The following is a 20,804-nucleotide window of genomic DNA, read 5'->3' on the forward strand; positions in this document are numbered from 1 at the left end:
GAAAATATTAAAAGAAAATGAGGTCAAGAGAAAATTCAACATAACTTTGAGAATGTTAAATTCAAATAATCGGAAGGCCATGAACTTTTCTCAACAAGTAGGTGATGCGAAACAGGATTGTGATAGTACAGATTGTCGAGTAGGATAACTGTGATTGGCTGAGAGTGTAGCCACACCTACTGGCAGGTCTTAAAGGATTGCTCCTAGCCAGACCAGGTCATTCTGGACTGGTCGACCTACTTGTGATATGCTCCAGTTTTTTAGTTAATAAAAGCCTTGGTTTGGATCAACAAGTCTTTGGTTCTTTTGATGCACTCTACAATTTTATTAACTAAAAAATTTTGAAGGGATGGAGTGTATGCTGTGACTGGAATGCCTCGACATCGACAGCCTCGAATGACTTTTAAGCACTGGGTGAGATGCTTCGAAACATACTTACAGCTCTCTGATCCTGCCCTGATAGAGGACAGCCATCGACTACTAATATTGATGACTATGGTGTCCCCGAGAGTCTACAAAATATCCAGTACGCGACCACTTACGCCACAGCCATGAAGATGCTGAAAGGGCTTTACGAGTGACCGGTGAACAGGGTCTATGCTCGGTACTAACTTGCAACAAGGAGCCAACAGCCCAGTGAGTCCTTGTATTCAGGCACCAAGGGCAATGGGCAGGGACTGTGCCTGCACAGACAGAACTGTTGCGGAGACCACAGACGATCTCATGCGGGATGCCTATGTGGCTGGGGTTCGATTGAATGAGGTGAGGCAGCGCCTTTGAGAGCACAGGGGAGAAAACCTAGAGGACGTAATTGGGATCGCAGAGACGATGGAGGCTGCGGTCTTAAGTATGGATGTGTACTCTCGGGGCTGGACCCCACACTCTGATGTGAGTAGGATGCCCTCCCTCTACCCTACTACCCCCAGCACACCGACGGCCTGTCACTACGCTGCCTGATGCCACCCCAAAGTGTTATTTCTGCGGGAAGAACAAGCACAGCAGGTCCCAGTGCCCGGCGAGAAAAGCCAGGTTCCAGAAGTGCCTTAAAAACGGCCACTTTGCTGTAGTCTGTTGCTCCAAAATGGCCACCGTCAAACACAGTGCCTCGTGTGAAGTCCAATCACCAACCCTCCCATTCAAACACTTCTTCCTCAGAGCTCTCATCCAATGAGAGCGAGGGCTCCACCACACAGCAGCGCCTGATGTCACAGGGAAGACGCCAAGCGTGGAAGGTACAACCCACCCTCGCCGCAATGACGTTCACCCTCCCTCATGAAGCAACGTCCAACCAGGCCCCAGCCCTGACCTCAACGGCCGCCACCATCACTGCTGAGCCCGCCGCTGCTGCCAACCAGAGACCCGCAGCTACTGACCTGGTACCCACCGACGCTGCCGACCGGGGACACGCCGCCACGACCGACACTACCAACCTGGTACCCACCGACGCTGCCGACCAGGGACCCGCTGACGACGACCGCCCACTGACAGCAAGCAGCAACCCCCAACACTTACCGTTGGCTGGCCAACACCCCCAGCAGGCTGCAGGCAGCAACACCAACTCCTCGACGCTGTCTCTTCAGGCCCAACTGTTTGCGTAACATCATCACTCAGGACTCCACTGTCCCCATTACAAGTCTCTGCATCAGTAACCCTTGACCAGGACTTCTCCCATCCCCTCACAAAAGCAATGGAACTGATTAAAGTGCATGGACACTATACCAATTGCTTATTTGACTCGGGGTCAACTGAGTTTTATCCACCCAGACCTGGCCCACCATTGCGGACTGGTTATTCTCCCCACTGCACAGAGGATTTCATTGGCGACCAGATCGCACTCGACTGGGGTAAAGGGGTATTACGTGGCGACCCTGAAAGTCCAGGGCATCAAGTTCACAGACTTCAAACTATTAGTCCTTCCCCAATTGTGTGCCCCCGCACTGCTGGGACTGGATTTTCAGTGCCAGTTTCAAACCGTTTCCCTGCACTTTGGGGGGCCTCACGCTCCACTCTCTGTAACCATTCCACCCCGGAAGCCTCCTGCCAGCGTTAGCCCAAGCCACCCACCCCCGCACCCTCACCACCCTCAGAGTTGCTCTGCCCGTGCTTTTCACAAACCTCACCCCTGGCTGGAAGCCTATGGCCACCAAAAGCCAGAAATATAGTTAAGAACACAGGAAATTTATCACAAGCGGGATGCATAGCTGCCAACAGGATGAATTCACCACTGTTGGGCGAATAACTGGAAATGAGTCAGAATACAGGATAAGTATCAAGTATTGGGTTGGATGGCACCAGAACAACAATCTTGGTCTTTCAACATCAACAAGACCAAGGAGTGGATTGTGAATTTTAGGAAGGAGAGGCAGAGTGACCACACATCTGTCTGCATTGATGGGATGAAGGTGGAGAGCCTCATAGGACCTTTCCTGGAGCCAGTGCAGAGGCATCTGTGAAGAAGGCACACCAACATCTTTACTTTTTTTAGGTGTCTAAAGGGATTTGGTCTGTTGTCAGATACTCCATCAAACTTCTACAGGTGCACTGTGAAAACTATACTGGCTAGTTGCATCACACCCTGATTTGTCAATTCGGGTGCCCAGGAATGCAGAAGATAGCAAACATAGCCAGATATCACAGGCTCTGACCTCCCATCCACTTGACATCTGTGTGAGGTGCAACTTCAAGAAAGCAGCCAACATCATATAGGACCCCCATCAGCATGGTCACAATGTCTTCCTTCTGATACCTTCAGGCTGAAGGTATAGAAATCTGAAACCCAGCACCTTTGGGTTGAAGAAGTTTCTTTCCCAGCTATCAGACTCTTGAAATACTAATCGTAGACTTCTCCAACAGCATGAAAGGACAGTCATTTTTATTTTGCACTAGGATCATTTTATTATCCAACTAATGTATTTATTGTCTTGTTTTAATTAATTCAATTAGTTTAGTATTAGAGTTTTCCTTTGCAACTACCTGTTCGACTACAGCACATAATTTTGCTACATGTGTACAATGTGTAAGTCAAACTAAGTAAGAGCATTCAAGGGAGCAGGTGGCCCTGTAGATGGAATGGGCAAGACATCAGAAATTTAGATTAATGGCAAAAGCTCGTAACATTATCTGTAATTTTCAATCATAATTCTAGATTGATGCCTTCTCATTTGGCTGCTTCCCTCCTCCCCCCCCCCCTTTCACGTTTCGCTATCACCCTTATTATTCTTTCTCCCCTGATTTCAACCCTTTCAGTTTATTTTGTTCTCCCGCCTCTTTACCTGAATCACAATTATTGCTTAATCACTAATTTCTACCAGATATTTTGAAGGTACCTTGACATGAAATGAATGGCTTCTTCTTCATCAACGTTATTGAAACAGTAAACTTTTATATGGCATTTTGTGTTTATACTTCAGATTTTCAAAATGTTTTACTCCGAGGTGATGATTATTTTGGTCATTACAATGCAGCTGCTTCCCCGACTTATGATCATAATTGGGACTGAAGGATTGGTTGCACCTCAAAATGGACGCAAGTCAGAATTTTGCTTGCGCACGTGGAGTACCGAAGTCTTACAACAAACCTTTTAATCAAATGGTATATTTAACAAACTATAGGGATGCAGGGTATCTAAGAACCAAAATGTGTGCGTACTTACTTTGTTAGTCATAGTCCCAGTGTCCATAGGCTGGGAACAGCCATCCCGATTCCTGTGCACGTCTTCGGTTGGCGCATGCTTGAAGAGCTCACGTATTGGAGTTCAGTTGGCACATGCACGAGAGTTAAGCACCCTGACGATACCGAATTTGTGCCTTTTATCTCACGTATGCACCAACTGAACTCCAATATGCGAACCCACCTCATGTGCACCAACCAAAAACCTTCGCATGCGTACAGGAATCAGGATGACCGCGCCCAGCCTACGGACCCCAGGATCCCAACTAACAAAGTCCTGGAACACCTGGACAAAAAAGATGCATCTCCCAGGATGCTCTTTATCGACTACAGTTCACCATTTAACACCATCGTCCCTGTGAAACTGATTAGCAAACTCCAAGACCCGAGTGTTAATACCCCACTGTGTAATTGGATCATGGATTTCCTCATCTCCATCAGTACTGGAAGACCACAGGGCTGTGTTCTTAGCTCCCAGCTCCACTCACTTCACACCTACAACTGTAGCTTGGTATGACAATAACACCACCTGCAAATTTGCCGACGATTCCATGGTAGTGGGTGTATGAAGGAAGGGGATGAGTCAGCCTACAGGATGGAGATTGAAAACTTGGCTGAAGGGTGCACCAACAATGACCTTGCACTCAATGTCATCAAAACTAAGGAGCTGATTGTTGACTTCAGGGAAGGGAAATCCAGGGAGAGCAAATTTAGGTTCTTGGGAGTCACCATCTTGGAGGATCTTTACTGGACCCAACACACCAATAGCATCGTGAAGAAAGCATGTCAGTGCCTCTACTTCCTCAGGAGTTTGCGGAGGTTTGATGTGACACCAGAAACCCTGGCAAATTTCTAGAGGTGTTGGGAAACTATGCTGACCGACTGCATCATGAGCTGGTATGTGGACACAGCCCCGGACATCACAGGAAAAACCCTCCCCACTATTGAGTACATCTCCAGGGAACACTGCTGCCATCAGGTAAGAGGGTATAGTGGCCACAAGTCTTGCACCAGCAGGTTCAGAAAAAGCTGCTACCCCTCTGCCATTAAACTCCTGAAAGACAAACTCAATCAGAGACTCATTTAAGGACTCTTACTTGTGCACTTTATTGAGTTTCTTTTGTTCTCTCTGTATTGCAGTTTGTTTACATGTTTATGCTGCACTACAATTTTTGCTCTACAATTAGTGGTAATTCTGCTGTGCCTGCAGGAACAAAGAATTTCAAGATTGGATATGATATCATGTAGACTCTGACAATAAATCTGAAATTCACCTTTCTGCATAAATTGTATTCCTAGTAGTTTTAATATTTTATCAAGAAATTACAATATTTAAAATAAACTGGTTTATCAATTGTAATATATTTTAATTTTACACATTTTTCTGATTCACCATTAAAATTATTACTTTACAATTAAAATTGCTATGGAATGAAGTAAAATCTTTAAATTCAAATAATATACCTGGTACAAATATCGCAAAGTATACAACAGATCAAGAAAATACTCAAAAGTATCAGCACATTCTTCATCTAGGACACAAATGAAGTTGCTGTCTGGCCTTGTTGGACATGGTTGCAGACACTGATCTCTCAGTAACAGTATAGTTCTGATGAACTGAAAACCAATCAACCGAAATTCCAAATATCCAAACGTTTTTCGTGTATGACATGATGTCTCAATTTGAGAAAAAAAAGCTGATTTTTTTTTTATCCTACCGTGCTCAAGTGGGGCCACAGGGAATCAGTTTTACAAAGGAAACATTTGTCCACAGGTTACACATTGAAGGAAAGGACAGCATTGATTATTTATTTATAAATAGTCATTTTTTTTTGCCATGACTTACTGCATCTTTGTGATAAATTGCACTGTGGCATTCTCAGAATTTGAATTGAAGACTGCACTCTTTCCCTGCTCCCCCCCCCCCCCCCCCAAGCCCCAGATCCTCTCAGTCAAATACCCTTTCGACAAAGGTCAATGAAATTCTGCTGGAGGACAATCCCTGACCACTTGCAGGTGAATCAAAACCTAAGGCTCCCAGACAGGATTGGCGACGGTGGTGGGGAGGTGTCAGGGGTCAGTGACAGCTGATACAAATATTCTCCTGATGCTACTGGTCTGCTTAGAGAAAATTCCCGAATATCCAAGATCGATCCCATCCCAAGCATTTCAGATAATCAAAAGTATACTGTAGCTCGTTTCATTTCATTAACAGAGCTTTAAAAATAGATTTAACTTTGAGAAAATGTATTGCAAATTACTTATTGTGCAAAATAAGTAGCTGTTTTAATATTGCAGTCTAAAGTATCGTGTTAAAATGCATCAGCAACTTCAAATCTTTCCAAAGGATTTGGAAATATGGCCCAAAAATTCCCTTTGTGTTTTAAAAAAAACTCCAGTGCCATTAAAAATAGGTTTAATCTATGCAAAGCAAAATTGCAACTTCACAATCAAGCTTGATTCACCATCAGGTCTTTTGGTGACACTATAGAAATGGTTCCAGAATAAAAACTGCTTCAATACATAACTTGTGGAATTTCAACCTAGCTGGTCTTAAAAATGCAATTATTGTAAAACCGGATTATTAAAACAGCCGATCACAATCAAAATACAATTTTTGCCTGGCTGTGTGGCAGATTCACTATCTATTCTTGATACTGGTCACAAATAATGGTCATTTTTTTTTTTGCAACCTCTTTGATTTATCTGTCCTGACAAACTACTCTTCTTGCTGGAGACTTGGAATGGAAATGGGGCATAGATGGTGGAGGCACCACAAGCAACTGCCAAGAGAGAAGGTCTCAGGTAAGGTGACACTTTCAGCGAGGGAGCCCTTACAGATTTATGAACTTCTGGGGCACACTCATAAGCCTTGACTGCTCTTAGAGTCAAAGAAGAAATTAGGCTCTCTGCTCTTCCTTCAGCCCACAGGGTCAGGCACTACAAGACAGGAAGGTGTGATAATATTGCAGGTGCTCCTGGAGCTAAAAATGTAAGAGTTTATTCCTACCAGTGATCTGCTAACAACCGAATGTCAAGAGCACTGGGGCGTAGACAAGAAGTATCCTGGTAACTCTATGTATACAACATCTCTCTGGCAATTTGTCTGTTCCGCTAGCCCCTCTCATTACCTTCAAGTCAGTCCTGAAGAACAGTCCCTCCCCTCTCTCAGCTTTCACTATTCTTCACACAGTAACATTTTATGCAGAAACAGTATTGCTACATGCTTAAAGGCTGCAATGGTGCACTCAGTGACAGCACCTAAGCAGTCCCAAATCATAATTTACCAGCAGTACTGAAGTGCAGTTAGTTCATTGCCGTTCTACTAATAAAGATGACAAACACTCCACAAACAGTATTTTAATGCATTAAAAAAAAAAGGAATTTCTAGGCCAGTAAAATGTAAATGTTTCCATGCTTAAAGAGCACATGCAATTCTGCAGAATGAACTAAATCACATAATTGTTTCATCTTAATGCGACATGTTACCTTGTAGAGTGACCTTGCATCAATCCAGGCTGGATTTAGGAAAGGATTAAAACTAGAAAATATATTAATTTTATGTAACTATAATTCTGTGAAAACTGTTATCCATGTTGTATACTCTCTGGATAATGATTTTAGATATTGCACAATACATTCTTACAGAAGACGAAAAGCAGCTAAAAAGTCAATAGGTTTAGAATGGAACCATGTGCAGGACAACATTACTTTTAAATATTAGTACTCATTTATGAACTTGTAAACCAATAAAAAGCAATGCGTTTAGAGCAGATAATCGCATATTTAAAATGCCAAGTCACAAACACTGACTTTTAAATTACAAATATAAACTCTACATGAGATATTTGACCACTACATTACAACAAATTGCAGCCTTTTTATATTAACTGCATGTTAGATACACTAATATTTTTAAATTTAAAATCTTTGTTGCACGTCAGTAACTAATGGGAAAAAAAGTCAATGTGAATTATTATATGCTGGTTTCAATAAAAAGTTGTTACAGGATCAGTAGATTTGGAATTGAATCAAAGGAGATAGAAATGTGACACTGATTTTCAATGAGCAGGTAGACATGGAACTGAATGTTAAGTAGATTAAAGACATGTTTCCCTGTCGATACCCTTCCCTGAGTACGCTTTCTTCTCTTTTCTCTGTTCATTGTAAGCATGGGAGCTGAAAAATGAAAAGGTAAAATATTAAATATACCAATGCTTGGCTGCGTGGAACCTGAAATACAACCAAGTACAATTTGGAGTGACTACAAGTGAAGAGAATCCATGCAGCCATTTGGGACATCGTGCAATTCAAATGCAAATGTGTATTAACAACTCTTATTTCATTGAAGTTAATAATTCAAGAAAACAACACATCAGCAAGCAATAAAACAAAAATCAAACCTTTACACTACAGCTGTGTAGACAAAACAGTTTGAGTAATTTTTCAAGTTTTTGCGTCTGATTTCTCAGAATATGTGGTTTTCTACCTTATATTAAGCTCTGTACCTTCTGCACAGCTTGTGTAAAACAGTATTAATAAGCCAAGAGCAATCAAAAATATTTACACAGTAATGAACCATTGATGGCAAAAATATCAAAGCCAAGATCGACTTACCTTTTGGGGAATTAGCATCTAGAGAGGTAAGGAAGGGGAGCTTATGACAGAAATGGAATGAAAACAGCAGGTTAAGAGAGATGCCAATGCTATCTCAGACATTCAGCACTGCTACAAATAACTAATTAGGTGCAATGATCATTGCATTCTTTTCCCAAAATCCAAGCCACAATGTAGTTTTCTTTAAAGAAATTCTACTGGGCAGGAGTTTTATCTCATTTATCATTTGAAGTTCCAACCAGACTAACACTATAGATATTAAATGATAATGTAACAAAAATGATAAACTTGAAAAGTGTGTCTTTTACTATATGTACTGCTAGATTGGTTGGAACTTGCCCAAAATGGAAGAAATTACTTAGTTTTCTTTCGAGAAATTTAGAGAAAGGGGCTTATCTTTTATGTTCTGACTGGTTTACCAGTAAGGGCCTCAATGTCTGAGGGGCTGCAGGCTGCTGGGAACTGGGTATCAGAGCTGGGATTCAAGAGGGTGCTAAGGGCAAGAAAGCTTCCCAAAGGGCATATGACGCTGAAGGCTTCCTGATCGAGATGGAGATTTGGATATGGAGCTTGGATTCCCAATGAATCAAACAGATGTCTATGTGGCTGCAGAGGTTACAGGAGCGCTGGAAGCAAATCCACAGACACTCAGTGCTTCTGAAGGGACACTCTTTTGCTTTTTTTGATAAGGAGCGTTCATGGTGACTACTTTACGACAAAGTAAGTATATTAAGTATGTTATATTTTAAATGCATTATTATGTGATAATAAAAGGAACCTTGAAACTAAAACTACAAATATTCAATTATTTTATATTACTTTGCTTTTAATTTTTTTAAACTTTCTTTTGTCAAAAGCCATAAGGGTATCGATGTGAAGGAGGTTTAAACGTCTCAACTTTATATTATAGAGATTGAAGGGTAGGTCGCTGCATATCTCAACTAATCTTGACAATTATTCAACTACAGGGCTCAGAGAAAACCAAACAGTATATTTTTTTCAGGAAGCCAATGCTTGACACTTGTCAGATTTACTGTTGCTCTCCTGTAGCAGCTATGTATCAGGGCATGGTTATGCCACAATTTTGTGAAAGTTTATACTGCTGGTTCTACAACTTTGATTCTTTAAACATCTGAAGTAATAAAGCACAATGGAGTTCATACATGGGGAGCCTTTATGCGAGTCTTCCTTGACATATGAGCATCAAATGCTTGACACAGCCCCTTTCCCAAATCTTGCTTCTCGTGTTGCATCCAGACTAATCCCTCTGAGCCTCCCCTGAACTCTCTTCCCAATCCCAAGCTGATTGTGGTCTCAATGGCCCTATCAATCCACAGCAGAACTCTCAATCTGGTTCTCCTACTGAACCCTACATGAACTTTGGATAAACCACTTACTGAACTTTGCAAGCTGATCTTGCACTCAATTTCAACAGAATGCTAGTTGGAAATTATGCTTGCATTCTCTGAAAAGATTGGGCAGAAACAGTCTCTGCTGGAACCCTTTTGTCCTTGTGCTCTTGGCTCCATTATGATTTGTACCTAATTCTCCGCTTGTAATTCCAGTACTTAAAAATGAGTCCAGTTCCTCAAGTTCGATTGCAAGTACATGAAGCATTATAGGCATCTGGTCCACATCTGTGCCAAACGTGATGCCCAAATTAAACTAAGGCTCTGGTGCTTGCACATGGCACCATCTCTATTCCTTGCATATTCATATGTCTGTCTCGAAGCCCCTAAAATGTTATTATTATTATATCTGCTTCTGTGAGGGGAAAGTGTTTAAAAAAAAAACACTGCCCCTCACCTTAAATATATGTCCTCAAGTATGTAACATTTCTACACCGGAAAATAAGATTCTGATTATTAATGCCTCATAATTTTATAAACTTCAATCAGGACTCCACTCAGTCTACAAGTCTCCAGAGAAAATAACCCAAGCTTGTCCAGCTACTCCCCTTAGCACATACCCTCTAATCCAGACTGCATTCTGATGAATCTCTTCTGTACCCTTATCAAAGCCTCCAAATCCTTACTGTAATGGGGCAACTAGAGTGGCACACAATGCCGCAATTGCCACCTATCCAAAGTTTTATATAGATTCTTTACTGAGAGCCATCTAATGAAGTCAATACACCTTTTTTGCCACCCTATCAATTGCATAGCCATTTTGAAGGAGTAATGGACCCGTCCACCAAGATTCCTCTGCACATCAATGCTTTTGAGAGTCCTTTCATTAACTATATAGTTTTCACTTGCATTTGACCTTGGAGTGAAACACCTCACACTTGTCCACATTAAACTCCATCTGTATTTTTCACTGTCATATCTGTAACTGAACTATATTCATTTACAGTAGTTAAACAAGACAGAGTTCATATGCAGGAATTGGTGCCTTGTGTTCTTTGATAGTCCACAATGGCACTTATCTTTGTGCCTTCTGCAAACCTGCTTTTGCATCCAAATACACACACACACACAGGAAGAAACCAACTAAACTTGACTCCTTCACAGGGATGAGGGCCCATAAACTTTGAGTAGAGTCCTAAGTAGGCCACAGCCAAAAAAAATGTTGAGAATGCTGCCCTAAAGAGCAGAAATCAATGACAATCATATCAGAGCCTCAGCACCAACACTGGCAATACTTTAACTTGAGTAATGTACAATTTCTAACAGTGAACTTTTGAAAAATGCTCAAACACCGGACTGGATATTGTGTAAAAATCAAACTTAAAATGCATCGGGCCATAGGTAACATGGCACTTTTCCAAAACAATTAGCATCTTTCAATGCATCCTCAGTATGCTTTGTTTCATGCAAGTTACAACAAAATTAACTCTGTCTTCAATTCTTCCCAGGTCTTTAAAAGAAAAACACCCACCCTGTCACCACTAAATCACACAGCATGGAAACAGGCCTTTCGGCCCAATTTACCAACAACAACCCAAATGTCCCACCCCCACTAATCCCATGTGCCTGTATTTGGCCTATATCCCTCCAATCCATGTATCTGTCCAATTTTTTCTTAAACATTGCCAAAGTACCTGCCTCAACCACCTCTTCTGATAGCCCATTCCATATGCTCACACTGTAATAAAAAAGTTACCCTCGGTCTCCTGTTAAATCTCTTCCTCCTCACCTTAAACCTATGCCCTCTGGTTACCAATTCCCCTACTCTGGGCCAAAAATTCTACAGTCATCTAATCTAATTCATATGACTTGAGGAAAAAAGTGGACCCATCATTGACTCTGGCACCAATGGTAAAGTTCATTTTGCACCAGGATCAGAGCCAATTTCAACCAAAGCGATAAGTAAATAAAAGGGATATAAAACAATTTCAATGGAAATGCAAATAGACTGGATGGGAATGGGAATTGTTAAATGGGTTATATGGATACAAAGTGATTTAAAATTGATAATCAAATGAATGAGGAAAAACACAGTAAATGAAGTATAATGTGGATATATTATCCACTTTGGTATGGAAAATGAGAAGGCAACATATTAGTTAAATGGTATGAAATTGGGAAGTATCGGTATGCAAGGGTGTTGTGTACACCAGTCACTGAATGCAAAAATGTCAAAGCAGCGGTGAAGCAGGAAGTTGTGCTTCATTGAATGTATCCATTATACAGGCCTTGATGAGACCACCGTGGGAGTATTACATCCAATTTTAGTGGTCTTATCAAAGAATAGTACACTTGCCATTGAGGAAGTGCAACAAAAGTTTATCAGAGTGATTTCTGGGGCTGCAGAACGAGGAGAGAGTAAGAAGACTAGCTTGGTATTCACAAGTTTAGAAGATTTGACGGTGTCTAGACTAAAGAAGAAGCAGGAAGATGTTTTTTGTGACTGGGAGATCTACAGTAAGAGCCATAGTGTCAGGTTGCAGGGCAGGAGATTTTAGGACTGAGATGAAAAGAAATATCTCAACTTAGAGGGTGGTGAACCTATGGAATTCACAGCACAGAGATGTAGAAGCTGTGACAAAGTATGTTGAAGTGAAAAAGCCCTCAGGGGATCAAGAGAGAGAGCAGGAACATTACATTGATGTCGATGATCAGCTATGGTCATATTAAATGGCGGAATAGTCTCAAAGGGCATAATTTGTTCATTGAGAGGTCATTCATTCCAAATCTATATCAGCTTGCACAGCATCAACATTCACCTACTAATTTTGTTTGTAATCACATTCAAATCAACTCTTCCTTATTAGTCTTTCCCCCCCCTCCCCCTCCGTCCAACCTCCAGTTTTCAAGGCTAACCTAGACACTGTATAAATTAATCTACTAACCATCACATCTTTTGGAATATGTGTGCAAATTTGAGCACCTAGAGGAAATGCATTCAGACACAGGGAGGATGTGCAAACTCCTAACTGATAGCATCAGATAATGGTTGCCGGCATTCTGAGACAGCAATTCTGCCAGTTGTGTCACCGTGCTACCTCCTCCTACTTGCTGGATTGGCCTTCCACTCTACCCATAGTCCATGTTGCAATATGATGGGTTTTAACAGGCCATGAGCCAACATGTCAGTAATTATGAAAGTTCGTAGGAGCGTCTTGCTATTAGAAAAATTTGCTTTGAATTGCTGGGTCAGCTGTTCATAAAACAGCCTCTGTTCCCACTTTGTTCAAGTCAATGGTATAGGCATGAACACATTATTCTACCAGAATAACTGAAGGAAAGTGACCCAGACTTGGCAGAACTTCAAAAGCAATTTGAGGGATTTTACAATTTTTCAAATCAATTTTGATTCTTTTTCTCCACTGCACCTGCTTCCTTTTGGAGTAAGTTCTGTTTAATTCCATTTTTAACTATGGAATTAAGTGACCAAATCAGTTATTTTCAACCTCATTTCAGATACTGACAAAATTAGCTCTTCTGATTTATAACCAGATCAAAGACAAGTTTGAAAAAATAAAACCGGTCACAACTTTTCAGGTAAAATAGATGAGCTTTAATTTTCTATAAATTTAAATTGCTAATTATATGGGTAGGAAACACATTCTGTCAAAGATGATACTATTCTAATTATCTGAAACACCCAATTACTCCATGTATGGTCATAATATGTCGTCTAAAATAGTGCAACTTATTGCAGTTCGTTACAGAAATACGTTTGAGTGAAAGTACCTTTTTGAGGCAGAGAATGTATTCTTGTTTTTTGCATTTTCAGTATTCACGGAGAGTGCTTTCCAGACAGAGGTTTTGGCCATTTCATCAGATATGTTGATTTCAGAAGGATCGCTCCTTTTTAAATCAAAAGGTTATATTTTGAAACGTTACCATATAACCATTTATGAAACACAAGTGCTTTTCTAAATGATTGATAATAGCTAGCATGTTTAAAAGATAATAAAAATTCTTGTACTTAATGTACAAGGAACATGTACATTTATAGAATGAAAGCAAATTTTAAAAAATTCAAACTGACCGTAATGACACATTCATTTTACCCCATTGCAAAATTGCCTCATACCACATGACACATTTCCAGGATTTCTAAGTTCACATCAAATAGATAGATCTGTAGATCTAAGGTGTCGCAAGATACAGGTAATCGAAGTAGAAATAAGGTCCGATGGGCCTTTCCAGCTGCCTGATCTCAGATTCATTAATACAAGGGAAGCAAAACTGAAAGATGAATATACAAAAAGGTTGGTGCTAAAACTTGTCTGGCCATCCTAGGGATAGGGGAGAATCATCAGGAGTCTGGAAAAGAGCAATGGAGGATTAAAAAGCCCATTTGCCTCCCAAACAATCAAGAGAGCTGAAAGAATAAGGATGACAGATAGGCAATTGGCAGTGTCTCCACATCCTTTCCAGGTGCAAGGCTTACCACCATGTCTAGCTGGGCTATAGAATAACATGCCCTTCCACCCACCACATACAGAGGCCAAAACAACCATGTATAACAGCTGCTTTTTAAGTTCCTTGAGGGTCAGACAAATCATCCCAGTAGTTTTTTTCTCCTCAATAACAAAATAACAGTAAATATTTCCTGATACTAAAACTGCATGGTGCCTCAGAGAAAACCTGTAACATAAATACTACCTGTAAGCTCCTTCCAATGGTAACTGAATTGTTCCTTCCTCTGCTAATGTTAGCATTATTTGTTCTTCCTTTGGAATCAAGAAATGTTCTATTAATAAATAATAATTCATTTAAACAAATAAATGTTATACAAGTCTGAGTCTATGACCATTATGTCTCTCCCGTCCTTGCCTCAATACAAGTTATTCTGCCTTCCTGAAGTTGATCTTGGCTGAACCGAGCTGTTTCTGTGTTTTAATTATTTTGTATATGAGAGCAGAAACGGGGCAGGATCGTCTAAAAAATAGAGCTTGTTCTAAAAGGGCTAAATGAAGCCCCGTTGCAGCATAAACAAGATGAAATTGACATATATTGGTTTCCACCCTTTAGAATGCCTGTGCTGCACTCATAAGGGGTAGAACAAATAACAAAGCAAGTCCTTACCTGGAGTGAAACAAGAAGGGCTGCTGAAGCTGTGATTGTAGTTAATATACCAAAATGCTGGAGAAATTCAGCAGGTCCTGCAACATCCATAGGAGGCAAAGATAGAACACCAATGTTTCGGGCCCAAGCCCTTCATCAAGGTGTGAGCAAAAAGCAGACAGGCACCTGAATAAAAAGGTTTGGGAAGAAGGGGCAGGGGAAGGTGTCCAGGCCAGCAACCAAGAGCCAAAGGTGGGCATGAATAGGAGAGAAATGCTAAGACTTAATCGGGGGAGGGAGTAGTTCTGTGAATGTGGAGCTGGACGAATGAAGACAAAGGGAGAGGTAAAGAGAAATAGGGTGAGGGAAGTGGGTGCTAACGGAAACCGGAGAAGTCAATGTTAATGTCTTCTGGTTGGAAGGTATCCAGATGGAATAATGAGGTGCTGTTCCTCCAATTTGTGTGTAGTCTTAGTTTAGCAGTGCAGGAGACCATGAACAGATCTGTCAGCATAGGAATGGGGAAAGGAATTGAAAAGAGTTACCACTTGGGGTAGGTGCCAAGGGGGCAATTAGTAGGGATGAAGGACTGGCAGAGCAAGCTGTCCCTGCTGAAGGTGGAGAGGGAGAGATGTGTCTGGTGGCGGGATCATGCTGTTGGAAACGGAAATTGCGGAGGAACAATATGTTGTACTCAGAGCCTTGTGGAGTGGTAAGTGGGGACTAGGGGAATACTGTCCTTGTTGCATTTGGCGGCAGAGGGGGCCACGGCAGATGCACGTGAAATGGAGCATATGCAAGTGAGGGATGAGTTGATGGAGTGGAAGCCACATTTTTTAAAGGAGGAGGACATCTCAGATGATCTGGCATGGAAGACCTTTGTCCTGGGAACAGATGCGATGGAGACAGGAATTGCGAGAAAGGAATAGAATCCTTGCAAGGGATAGGGGTGTGGAGAGAAGTAGTTGAGGTATCTGTGGGAGTTGATGGGTATGTGGAAAATGTTTGTTGAGATTTTCTCTCCCAAGATGGGGACAAAGAGAGATCAAGAAAAGGAAGAGTTGCAAGAAATGAACCAAGTGAATTTGAGGTTGGGCTGGAAGTTGACAGCAAAATGGATAAAGTTGATGAGCTCATTTTGGTTTGGGTGTATGAAGCAGCACCAAAGTAGCAGAGGATAAGTTGAGGAGCCTTGCCCAAATGTTCCGTTAAACCCATTATTCTCACAGTCAATAACTTCTTCTTTGACTCATCCCACTTTCTCCAAGTCAAAGGAATAGTTTTTGAGGATGAGAGCAAGTTCTGCCAGGTGGTGGAGGAGGGTGGTGATGGAGGGGGACTGGCTGGATATTTGCATGGGTTACAGCTATGCCTACCTTTTGTTGGATATGTGTAACAATCTATTCTACAAGCCTACACAGGCAAGACACTGGTAATGCATCTTGCAACCACGATGAGCTCATCAACTTTGCTGCCAACTTCCACTCTGATCTCAACACCTCTCATGCCGATACAATCACGAAAAAGACTCGCCAGTGGCTATACTTTGCGAGGTGTTTGAGTTGATTTGGTATGTCACCAATGACTTGCAAATTTATACAGGTGACTGGTTACATCGCTGGTGTAGAGATGCCAACACTCAAGACAGGAAAAGACTACAGAAAGTTGTGAACTCGGCTAGTGCCATGATGAGAATCAGTCTTCATTCAATTGAGGTCATCTACAAAAGATGTAGATGTCTCAAGAAAACAGCCTCTATCCTCAAGGACCCTCTCCACCCAGGCCATGCCCTCTTCACCACTAACTTCAGGAAGCGGGTACAGGAGCCTGAAGAACACCCAGCGGCACAAAACAACTTCTTCCACACAGCCATCAGACTTCTGCATGGACAATGAACCACAGACACTACCTCGATTTCTCCTCTTTATGCACGATAAATTTATTTATTTTTAAATGCAATTTATGGTAATATTGTATGTGTGACGCTGCTGTAAAACAATGAATTTTGTGACGTGTTCATGACAATAAATTCTGATTCTGAAATTCACGTGGTCCATCTCTAGCAACACTCTCCCCTTTCTCGATTTTTCTGTCTCTATCTCACGAGACAAAATTTTTACAGACATTTTCTACATGCAGTAAAAGTCCGAAAATCTGGACTGGTCAGGGATTGGGTCAGTCTGGATTCTCGGGGAGTACTTTTAAAATTCAAATTTAAGGAAGAATAAAGAAGAAATGAAAAGGTTTCCTGTCTCCATCACATCTGTTCCCAGGACAAAGGTCTTCCATGCCAGATCATCTGAGATGTCCTCCTCCTTTAAAAAATGTGGCTTCCACTCCATCAACTCATCCCTCACTTGCATATGCTCCATTTCACGTGCATCTGCCCTGGCCCTCTCTGCCGCCAAATGCAACAAGGACAGTATTCCCCTAGTCCCCACTTACCACTCCACAAGTACAACATATTGTTCCTCCGCAATTTCCGTTTCCAACAGCATGATCCTGCCACCAGACACATCTCTCCCTCTCCACCTTCAGCAGGGACAGCTGCAAATACAGCATGCTTTATTTATCAGAATGAGTAGTTTGAAAGAAAAAGTCAACAAGCATGGTTACTTGTTGCTGTTGTGCATCTATGGTGCTTTTGCATCCACATACAAAATCCTGCAAAATTTTTAAAGTTTGAGCATTTTTGAAAAGTTTGTATTCTCAGATAGTTTGAATTTCTGCCATACAGAATGTTAGATTTCTGCTGCACCCACCAAATCCCATAGTTATCCTGCACACCCTTTCCCCAGAAAGGATTGTATTCCTTTCTCACAATTCATCCGTCTCCATTGCATTTGGTCCCAGGACAGGGTCGTCCATGTGAGATCATCCAAGTTGTCCTTCTTCAAAAACATGCCTTCCTCTCCACTTCTATCAACTCAGCCCTCACCTGCATTTCCTCCCTTTCCTGCACATTTTGCCCCCTCCACCCCAAGATGTAGCAAGGATAGGATTCCCCTGGTCCTTTCCAACCACTTCAGCAGCCTCCGCATCCAACAATTTCCTCCACCTACAAGATCCCACCTTCCCCTCTCCACCTTCCACAGTGACCTCTCCCATCATCCACTCATCCCTTCCCACTAATCACTCCCCTCAGAATCTACCCCTGTGACCGCAAGAAATGCTACACTTGCACCCACACCTCCTCCAAGACCACAATTCATGGTCACAATCAATCCTTCCAAGTGGAGCAACAAATTGTGAATCTGCTGGGGTCATCTACTGCATCTGATGTTTGCAAGGTGGCCTTCTCCAATTCAGAAAGACTGGATGCAGACTAGATCTGCTGTAATAGCAGGGATCTCTTTCAATTCCCTTTGTCTTCTTTCCTCCAGCTCCCCACCCCCTTCTATCTCTCTCTCTTTCCCTATTCCTCTGTCTTCTTTCACCCAGCTCTGCATTCACTCCTCTTCTCCTCTCAATTCTCAGCTTTTCTCTCCGATCACCTATCCAATTCTGCCTACGATCTCTTGGCTTGTACTCCTTCCCCCATCTATTTATTCAGATGGGGTAAGGAGCACATCTCCTCCCCACCCCCTCATCTATTTATTCAGGTGCCTACCTGTTCTGTGTGCTTATACCTTGATGAAGGGCTCAGGCCCAAAACTTGGGATACATTATTGCCTCCTGTGGATGCTACAGGACCTGCTGAGTTTCTCCTGCGCTTTTTGTATTCACCCTTTACTTGCTTTGGTCAAAAGTTGCTAGCTAGCACCCATTCAAATACTTCATATTGAATGGACAGCCTGCAACCTCAAGCGTACACCTTGCTTGAGGCATATGTCTTCCCAGTGTGATCTTCAGAAAATGACAATAGCGGGTGTTATGATGTCACTCCCAGTTAAAGTTAAATTAAACCTGTGGCAAGTAAAAACTTTTCTTGTGACGAATTCTTCAGGATTATTATTAATGTAGGTCATGGAGCTGGTGTTTACACGACCTATCACACTGCTTCCTGTAAACACATGCTATTTCAAAAAGAGGAAAATATTTTCTTACACAGTGCTCTAACCAACCAGATTAAAAGTTTTTAATATGATGAAACTATAGTACTGTATTATAAGATTGGTTTGGCTTGATTAAAGCAATTAGCATTAACACAGTGCACATCATTCGGACAAGGTGTTTTACTTGGGTAACACAAAGAGTTAGCATTCATGCACACAAACAGTCCTTAAATTCAATGAGTGTATCTCCTTGTGTCTATTGTTCATGTAAAATTTGACTGGCATTCTCCGCTTCAACTATGATTTTCCATCATAATCACTTAGTCATTAAAACACTGAACTCCTTTGAAAGGTCAAAATCCCAGATCTCCTAATATCTCACTTTACACAGCAGTTGTTTCTGCTTAGGAGCAGAATTAACAATACATTACAGCTTTAACAGGAACATACTTACTAAAAACATATAAACAGAATGAAGAATGTCTGAGGAATGCACTAAACTAAGGAGTTTTCTTTTATAGAGTGCCCTCAACCCCATTTGATGGCCTGAACCTCTTTAGAAGAATAACATGATTCTAATACAAGGATATGTGACTGACAAAAACCCACAACTAAGTCATGACCAGGCAACCATTTTTTTTTAATATTTATAGGGCGAGAATAAACTATTGGCCAGGATACCAGGTGAAATATTTGCACTACTTTGAACACTAAAATAGGAGGCACTTTTGTGCTGCAGTTGACATTTTGGGCTGTTAGCCAGGATTATAGCCTCAAGTTTCTGATGACAAGCTTGAAACCACGATCTTATGATGACAATTGAACATGCATTGATACTTAAAACTGATGGAAGTCCCTACTTTCTTTGATAAAAGAAAATATTAATTCAGTTTCTCTTTCCACAGATGCTGGTAGCTGATTGACTGAGCATGACCACCATTTTCTGTTTCCGTAAAGTATTTTCTCATCGGGGTGCTGTTCCTGCCAGAATAGTTATGGAAGTATTGGAATAAAAATTGTGCTATTGCTACTATTCACTTATGTTTCTTTTTTTTAAAAATCAAAACAGAAGTTATTATTTTAGAAAATGTTTAATCTGGAAAATTGGTGGCAGAGAGAGATTGGAGGCAAGAATCAAAATTAAGGGATTACTGTAAAGGAAGGAGCTTGTCAGGAAGTAGGGGTGGATAATTCTGAAAGCTTTTTGGGAGTCTCAGAGAGCTAATTAATCCACAGTCATGGTTGAGTAAACAGGAAACAGGAGAGAAAAGGGAAGAAAAAACTAACATGCAGACAAGATGCTGCATATATCACTGGACAATGAAGATGATACTTACTGAAGGTGTTGATCACAAAAAATCACCTGAAAATTTTCCAACCATGTACCTTTTTTTTCCCAAAGATATAACCTATTCATGTGATTTTAAGTCTACTCCAAGGGTACAAAACCATTGAAAATTCATTTTCTGCATTTTCACTTGGACTTCTTCCTTGCTGACCTTGATGCAGTCAGAGACTGAAGGTGCTGCAAGATAAGGATGCTAGAGTTGGGGGGGGAGGGGGTGATGTATTAGAATAGATAGAGGATTGCTTAACTAATAGAAAGCAGAGAGTTGGGGGGACAGGGGTATTTTTCTGGTTTGCAATCAGTGGTGAACAGTGTGCGCAGGGATCAATGCTGGGCCCGCAACTGTTCATGATATACATGCGATCTGGAAGAGGGGACAGAGTGTATGGTATCTAATTTTGCTGATGACACTAAATTAAATGGAAAAGTAAAATGTGGAGAGGATACAGAGAGTCTCCAGAGAGAGATACAGATAGGTTAAGTGAGTGGGCAAGGGTCTGGTAAATGTGAGGTTATCCTCTTTGGAAGGAAAAATGGAAGATCAGAGTATTATTTAAATGGCAAGCGGTTGCAGTGCGCTGCCGTGCAGAAGAAATTGGGAGTGCTTCTGTATGAATCGTAGATATTTCACTTGCAGGTGTACCAGGCGACCAAGAATGCTAGAGAGATTGAATTTAGGAGCAGGGAGGTTATGCTGCAACTGTACAAGGTACT

At 41.4% G+C, this 20,804-nt stretch overlaps 1 protein-coding gene across 1 annotated transcript in view; it reads right to left on the minus strand.

Annotated features, from left to right (window-relative positions):
* Window positions 1-5,612: 5,612 nt before the first annotated feature.
* The window catches only part of slc4a10a (solute carrier family 4 member 10a), a 155,040-nt gene continuing 139,848 nt past the window's right edge, over window positions 5,613-20,804 (minus strand). The window contains exons 22-24 of the mRNA XM_069935401.1: window positions 14,346-14,413; window positions 13,425-13,541; window positions 5,613-7,848 (exon numbers count right to left, since the gene is read on the minus strand). Of these exons, the coding sequence (XP_069791502.1) occupies window positions 7,770-7,848; window positions 13,425-13,541; window positions 14,346-14,413 (264 nt within the window). The 3' untranslated portion in view covers window positions 5,613-7,769. The remainder of the gene's footprint in view (window positions 7,849-13,424; window positions 13,542-14,345; window positions 14,414-20,804) is intronic.

This window comes from Narcine bancroftii, chromosome 4, assembly GCF_036971445.1.
Source record: "Narcine bancroftii isolate sNarBan1 chromosome 4, sNarBan1.hap1, whole genome shotgun sequence".
Lineage (NCBI taxonomy): Eukaryota > Metazoa > Chordata > Chondrichthyes > Torpediniformes > Narcinidae > Narcine > Narcine bancroftii.